Source organism: Morone saxatilis, unplaced genomic scaffold (assembly GCF_004916995.1).
Source record: "Morone saxatilis isolate NCDOM2014 unplaced genomic scaffold, NCSU_SB_2.0 Contig7, whole genome shotgun sequence".
NCBI lineage: Eukaryota > Metazoa > Chordata > Actinopteri > Moronidae > Morone > Morone saxatilis.
The window spans coordinates 15,416,225-15,424,160 of NW_023340246.1; the positions used below are offsets into that span (position 1 = coordinate 15,416,225).

A 7,936-nucleotide genomic window follows, 5' to 3' on the forward strand; every position below is an offset into this window, starting at 1 on the left:
CCGCCAAGCATTCTTTATTCACAGCCGTCACACTTTAGCAACTATTATTTCAATTTTAATATACAAATCTTAGGCCACACGAGAAATTTGGTGTCAAGTTGAAAATACAATAAAGCAACCAAGCAACAATCAGTTTGGTTATTTGTACATACTAAACAACTTTAAGCATTTGCTCAAATAAACAACTTACAGTTTAAGCAGACCTTCGGTATGCAATGAAGCCACTAAAGGACAAAGAGTCAAAAGTGATAGTATTGGGGAAAAAGCCCACAAAGAAGAGGGTTAATCGGTGGTGATGAGGCTATGATTAAAGCGGACAAAGGATATGTGAATACACATTAAATGTTTTTTGTGTGCAGAATTAAATAATGTCCACATCTGCAGACAAAATTATGTTCTCTCTGCACGTTGAGAGATTAATACGCTGGTTGACCATTCACTGGAAGCAAACTTTATATTAAAGAAAGGGTGAGGTTTTGTATGTGAATAACACTTAAGCAGTTGTGAGGTTTGAGTAAAAAGGTGGGGGGGGGGGGGGGGGGGGGGGGGTGAAGAGGATTGTAGTGCAGAAAGGAACTATGCATATTGAGTTTTGGGTTAAACCAGAAGAGTTTGCACACAGCACAGAAAACTGGTGTTAGGACGCGGAAGGCAAGACAGCAAACGCCATGACCCACCAATTAAAAATAAAGCAAGGCCTCTCAGGACCGTGAAAACTGCAGCATCAAATACTCTGAATGACAGATTTGTTTATTTCTATGCAGCCCAGGTTTGCTTATCCTGCTATCTGGACATAGATCAGTGAGAGGCTTATTGTCTGTGGGTTCAGGTTAAAAAATACTCAAAATAAAAAACAAAAAAAGCATCTTAAACACAAGCACAGAACATCTGACAGGCAAAACTGGTCACTCCAAAGGCATTGTTGTGAAATACGAAGAGATTTTCTTCATGGTACGTGGAGAGATGATGATCTGAAACACAAAAAGACAAAAAGGTCAACTGCTATATTCACCTTCTCCAGAGACCTTGAGAGTAGGCTTGAATTTCTAGATCGACAACATTCCTAGTAAGTGGAAGTGAAAGAAGGCTTTAATGGTGCACAGCTAAAAGAAATTAAAAATATTTTCTGTCTCCAAAGTAGTTCTACATGATCTAGAACAAATCATGATTAGCTTACAGATATGAGAGTGGTATTGATATAACCCTCTGCAAGAAAGCAGAAACTCATTATTTCAGTCTTCAGGTTAACGTTAACTTCTGAAACAGGGATGTTTGTGCTTACCGGTGAAGCTGGTGTCTTGCCTTCTTGTTTCTTAGAGAAAGTGGGGCTTCTGAGACTACTGACGCTTCCTTTCCTCATCATTTGGCCCATCACTGACAACCAGTCAACTGCTCTGGGAGATAAATTCTCCTTGTCAGTCTGTCTCGATGAGGCTTGTTTGTCCTCCGTGTGACAGTCTGTTTCTACCCGGCTCTCCTGAGTGGGGCAGCAGATTCCAGACAGTGCCCGGCTTTTCTTGGCTGCGGGGTAGAGTTCGGAAACACAGTCACACTGTTTTGCTCCCTCACAGCCTGCAGATGGACCGTCGCAAGACTCCAGCCTGCGCTTGGCCCATCGTTCTGTGGGAGAGGTGCTGCTCTCCGGGCTCTGGGGACACTGGTTAAACATCGAACGGCGCGGAAGGCTGCTCTGACCAGGAGATCCATGTCTCGGGGATAACCACTGTTTGATAGAAGACGGCGTTCTCTGGCTAACAACAGCAGCCAGAGCGTCTTGAGAAGAGACAGGTGAAGTGGTGCTGGATGGGAGAGGCAGGGCAGCTCCACTGGGAGCACAGGAAGCAAGCCGGGGTGATGCCGCGCCATCAGGACTCTCTGTCTTCTTGGTCTTGGAAGGGGTTGTTTCAGGTCTGATCGAAGGCGCTTAACAAAAGAAATAAGTCCTTGTTAGTTCAGATGTGACGCATGAATACTTGGAATGACACATTTTGCATTCGAGGGCAGGATAGCAGTGATTTTTGCCAAAGCACTTCAAAAGGTAAGGCAACAATATGAAGAATAGAACACCATAAACAATATATTGTATATACTGTATTGTTACAAGGCATTTAATGGTAGTTGCAATGCTTACTTGAGGAAGACTTGGGACGTGCCCAGCCTACAAGGTTGGCCTGTCCCACTGAAGATTGGGCTCCGTCCATTTCCCGGCGAAGCCTCCAGATGCGTACAGTGTGGTCATCAGAACAGGAAGCAATCTGCCAAGAGACCGGTGGGGATTATATGGAGCCTAAATCCATCTTCCTAGCCTATCAAAACAGCTCAGCTTCACGGCAGGGAAACACAAAAACCTCTGAATCAATCAGGTTTTGTAAAAAGAGAAACAGGATGGAATTTATCGTATCTGTGATTGGTTATACATCTATAGGCTACGCCGAGTAATTAAACAAACTACACAAAGAAACACAAAAGCTCGTTGCCTCACCTTAGTAAAATCTGTTGGGCACCATGCAACAGATGTGACTTCCTCGCTGTGGCCTTGGAGCATCATAGGAGGATGTTTAGGATCAGAGATCTGAAAAGTAAAATTAGATTTAAAAATACTGAACTACGCCATCATAAACTCTCTAAAACATTACAAACAGGAAGCAATTTTCCATTTTATAATGGCAAATCAAAATAGAGACCATACCTTCCAGATGTAAGTGTGATGGTCACTTGAGCCACTGGCTAAGAACTGGTCACCTGGGCTAATAGTGGACTTTATATAAAACGAGGAGTTCTTATGGCCACTGAAAACTGCCACTGCGGAGGAAAATAAACAGCAATATTAGAATCACTAAATAAAGCTTCAATTCAGAAAGCAATTGAGCCTGAAATCGAGAAATATAAACAACAGGAGCCTTAATTCGATGCAAACTGTCCTTTACTTCATGTGCATGTAGTGGTCTAGACAATACTCCAGTGCCAGCCCTTCAAAATGGCTACCTGGCTTGCAATGTGTGAGTATGATGCGGTGCTGATGAGGGGCCCTGATATTAGAATATGCTCCTACACACACACACACACAACTTTACATTTCCTCTATCAAACAGTGCCCTCTTGCTTTACTTGGAAATGACATGACAGCAAAGGACATTAGTTTGCAGCCCCATCTAGTGATGTAAAATGGCAACGAATTGGTGATGAACTTGAAAATGTCTGTTTTGGCACAGATACACAGTATGTTTAGTCAGATATATCCTCGTTTACCTGGATTCGTTTTTATTCCACTGACATTGAACATGTAGATACTATCATCAGTGCAGTTGCAGATAACGTTGGATCTCGTGGAGTCTAGAACAAGTCCGGAGTAGCCTGCAACACGTGCAAAACAACAGTCAGCTCATTCTGGTCATTTGTATATTTTGAGGTAAAGATGATGGCCAGTTCTGTACAAAACTAACCCAGTCGCATGCGCATGCAAGAACCCGGGTATGGGTACGTCTGCAGGGGAATAGGATCGTTGCGTTGTGGAGTGTAGTACTTCCTCAGATCCCACATCTTGACCACTCTGGTGAAGACAAATTAAACGGAAACATGAATATGACCACACAAGTCTGTTTTCTTCGAGAGTCATTTAATTCTGGCTTGTTGCTTGTTAGAAAAAAGTAAGAGTGGTTTCTTACCCATCGACAGCCCCAGAAGAAATGAGCGTGTGCTCATCCCGAAACAAAACCACCGTCACACTCTGCTGGGTATCCTGCAAGAGAGACAAGCGCTCAGAGATCAGCCTTCCTTCGACTCTTTATTTCATTAAAGAGGGTCAGCTGTTGGAGAAATAAAACTCACCACACTGGGAGCCATGCCACGTGCGCCGCTCCGCCTCTTCTTTGTTGTGGTGGGGGTTTTTGTCTCGGCTTTGTTGTGAGCGCCACTGATCTGTTTCACCTGTCTGTAGAAACCATCTGAAAGGAACGCATGAATATAATCTCACACTCTGCACAAGTACAACATACCCTGACTCATCCTTCTACGTCCCTTAAGGTCTAACATTTTAGAAATAAAGATTGGGGCTGACAAAACACTAAATATTACACAAAATAAAAACAAAACCATTGGTACTCAAATTTCAATTAATACCTTTTTTGCTGCACCTGGTGTCCCAGACCATAATATTTCCATCTCTGCCACCAGTACAGAAGACAGCTGTTTAACAGAAAACAAAGCATTCATTCAAAATATATTCCATTTAAGTGAAAAATTCAGTTTCTCATGTCATGCATAGACCTACTTAACATTAAATACTAAAACAAAAACTAAAATCTTCCTGCCATATGCATCAGTGGTTACAGGAGGGTGGATATAAACAGGCTACTAGGAATAACAGGCTGCCCGGCCATGTTACACCATCAACAGTGTTTTCTTGGTCTTTTGACAGAACAAAAATACAGGACAGGGAACAAAATATCCCCCAGCATTATAGTACGTGGTCAGTATATAACATACCTTTTTCCTGTGGTGCGAATGCAACAGACTTGAGGCTGCAGAGGTGACCCTTAAAGCTGCCTAACAGCTCCCCTGACTTCACATCCCACAGTCGGGCCATCTGATCACCAGCAGCAGTCACCTAAGGATGAATAATAGTAAAAATTAATTTAAGAAAGGGTTCATTTGTATGAAATAGGACTTTACATGCAGCAATATGAACAAGGGTAGATAATGAGGGAATACAAGGAGCCAGTACCCAGACAGCATAAATGGATTAGTCAGAAATATCTGTGTATGGACCAGATATTAGATGTTTTTATGTCAAAAACATACAAATCAAGACTATAAATACAGTATTTAAAAGATGCTACTGAGTTCACATCATGCTTCATAGTGAATCATCATGAATGAATTTGAATTGTACTCTACTTACTAAGTGAGGCTCCTCCGGTACCCAGGCTATGTCAAAGACAGCATTCTCATGAGCCAGCCACTCTGCAAACACACACACACACACATCATTAGCCTCTGATATCCCCCGATAATGGACAGAACTATAGAGGTAAACAGGAGCCTCCACACATACCTTTGAGAAGCGGCTTCCCGCGGCTCTCTGTGTTGTAGATCCTCACGATGCCTTCTTCGTTAGCTGCTGCGAGGAGATTCCGCAGGTGACCGGCTGAAGAGAGGACACACCGGTTAGACGGATAAATGGGAACAGCTCCTCCCTTGCTCTGTTAGGTATCATCTGACGATAATATGGCATGTACTGTACAGGTGAGTTACCGGAGGAGAAAGCCAATCCAAACGGTGGAACAGAGTCACCCAGGTTTCCGTAGGAGATGTGTTCATCGTGTCGGACACACTGGTAGCCTTCCAGCAGAGAGCTCAGAGGGTACGTGGGCCAGGGGTCTGCAGGGAGGGCTGGGAAGATCAAAGAAGACCGTGCATTTAGTTAGATACAGTACTTTTAGTAGTTTTGCTACTTTTCTACTAATTAAAATCAGTGATGAAAGGCTGGAATTTAATATTATTGTTTAGCAACTTCCTGCACCATCCTATGGTAATGTTAAAGCCATATCTTGTTATCCTGTCACTATTTATTTTTTCATTGTTGAAATTCAGTTCCTTTAAAAAAAAATAAACAACATAAAATAATAATAATAAAACATATTCAAACAAATTCCTTGTATGTGTGCACATACCTATACCCACATATTATTGATTACCAGAAATTTGGACAATATGAAAATTTCATGTCACGATTATCTTGGCCAAAATAATTGCGATACTTTATATTGTCACGATAATAATTAAAATGTACTTCATGCCTTTATATGGCACTGAAACATACTGGTATCACTTTACCTTGCATGTTTTTTAGAAAATATATATTTATTACATCCCAGATAGGAACATCCTTTTCCTGTTCTTTATTTTGTTATCTATTTCCAGACATCAGACTTAACTTTTTTTAGTGGGGGATACAACAAGCCCAGACTTCTTGAAATGACTGTGTCCCCTTGTTGTGGTAAATCAATACAGAAGGGGACCTGCATGCTGGCAGGTTAGACAGCTTTTTCAAGTAAAGGCACATTATTATCACAATAATGGAGTGTGGTTTTTTTTTTTAAATCAAGATACATGATAATATCTTATACCGACCCAACCCTATTGATTTTGAATTGAATTTATAACCAACAAAATGAGTTACTGGAGTTTACAGGTCATTGCCTTGAACAATCAGTTTCATTTCTTACATTCTACTTTGCCTACATTCGTCCTATTGTGATCGACATTGTTAAAAAACGATAGCGATACTGATTTCCGATCATCGCGCCTTAAAACGGACGTGAACACGCTACGTTAACAGTTACAATAAAAAAAAAAAAAAAAACGTTAACGTACATCTGACCTCGTTTGGAACGTTCGAATTCTACTGCCATGGTAACAGCAAAAGCACGCGACCACAGATCCAACAGTTAAAGGGTAGCACAGAAGATCGATGACCTCCGATACTCCCAAATACATCGATTATCTCACCATTCTGCCTTCGTCTGCCCGCTCCTCTGTCGACTATTGAGCGGAAAAGCATTCCTACGCTCCGGTGCGAGACGATCGGAGATATACTGTCTTCTAAAAGCACTGAGGGGCTCCTCAGGTCGTTAACTGCTGGTCTCTTGTTTTTCCCGCGAACAGCGCAGGACTGAATCCCCCGCTAAACTTGCGTTCCGCGCTACCATTGGTTGAGGCGGCCACTTCCGCACCGGTGTCACTTCCGCTTCCGTTTTTCTTTGCGCCACAACAGCTACCGATTTATCCGTCCTTTCAAAATAAACGACCCTCGTCATTGTCCTGAGAAATGGATAATCTGATGTAATCCTTGGTCCCGAAGATGGTGTAGAAAGTATTCAGAGACTTCACTTAAGTTTTACTGCGGTGGTAGTTGAACCTATAACAATGCATCATCACATTTTAGAAACATAATAATTCCTAAACAATATAAAAATACCTAGCAACTAATAACGTGCTATGAAATGAATGCAGTGGAGCAGAAATATGAATATTTCCTTCTGTAATGTGATGGAGGGGAGAGATAAACTGGCATAAAGTGGAAACTGTACAGCACTTCGGTAAAAGGAACCACGTAAAATAGCGCTTTATTGTGAAAACCAAAACCAACGCGGCTGTCATTTCCGGTTTGAGCGTGTCGTAGTCGCCGCCTGCACAATGAAAAGCTAACAGTTCACGGCTGTTGTCAAATGTGTGTTTGTTTCCACGTAAAAACTAAACAGCTATGTCTCTTTCAACTGCTCGGTCATTCTTGTCTGAAGCTTGTTATGGCGAACAGGAACTCGACGCCAACTCCGCCCTTATGGAGCTGGACAAAGGTGCGTTACACAGCCTGCTAACTATTTAGCATGTGCTGAGACCTCTCCAGATGTTCCTCGCTGTGTTTAGAAGATGTCCCCGCTTTGTTGTGACCCTTTAACCTGCTTTGATTCCAGGGCTGCGGTCGGGGAAGCTGGGAGAGCAGTGCGAGGCTGTGGTGCTCTTCCCCAAACTCTTCCAGAAGTACCCTTTCCCCATCCTCATCAACTCTGCTTTTCTGAAACTGGCTGATATCTTCAGACTCGGGTTTGGATGCTTTAATCTGGGATTAAGACGATGGTTGAGCTGCATTGGCAGACTATTTCTTGGGTCCATTTCGATGTTTAATAATAACTGACAGCTGTCACACATAAAGTTGTCAGTGTGGTATTTACAGCGAGTAAACTGGTCTGTGCAAGATTACCAGAACCTCCCAATAAATCCCAATTTAAATATCACACACCTCTCAATAGTACACAATATAATTCAACAGTGCCACTAACTAAAACCTCCAAAATGATCCTAAAGTTTAATCAATGTTTCCTTAAAACAGTCTCAACAAGAACTGGACATTATAACCTTCATGAAAGGAGGATTT

The 7,936-nt window shown here is 42.1% G+C and overlaps 2 protein-coding genes across 2 annotated transcripts in view; one reads left to right on the top strand and one right to left on the bottom strand.

Annotated features, from left to right (window-relative positions):
* Window positions 1-702: 702 nt before the first annotated feature.
* dtl (denticleless E3 ubiquitin protein ligase homolog (Drosophila)) lies at window positions 703-6,650 on the bottom strand. Its single transcript, XM_035678922.1, has 15 exons — window positions 6,511-6,650; window positions 5,254-5,391; window positions 5,054-5,146; window positions 4,901-4,962; window positions 4,486-4,606; window positions 4,120-4,185; window positions 3,829-3,944; window positions 3,666-3,739; window positions 3,444-3,550; window positions 3,250-3,354; window positions 2,690-2,802; window positions 2,483-2,572; window positions 2,132-2,255; window positions 1,283-1,923; window positions 703-971 (listed from the first exon to the last, which is right to left on the bottom strand). Exons 1-15 carry the CDS (start codon window positions 6,560-6,562, stop codon window positions 906-908), a joined length of 1,968 nt encoding a protein of 655 aa, XP_035534815.1. The 5' UTR covers window positions 6,563-6,650; the 3' UTR covers window positions 703-905.
* A 514-nt stretch (window positions 6,651-7,164) lies between these two features.
* ints7 (integrator complex subunit 7) overlaps window positions 7,165-7,936 on the top strand; it is a 9,715-nt gene continuing 8,943 nt past the window's right edge. Inside the window, exons 1-2 of the mRNA XM_035679231.1 lie at window positions 7,165-7,358; window positions 7,476-7,605. Coding sequence (XP_035535124.1) covers window positions 7,265-7,358; window positions 7,476-7,605 — 224 coding nt within the window. The 5' untranslated portion in view covers window positions 7,165-7,264. The remainder of the gene's footprint in view (window positions 7,359-7,475; window positions 7,606-7,936) is intronic.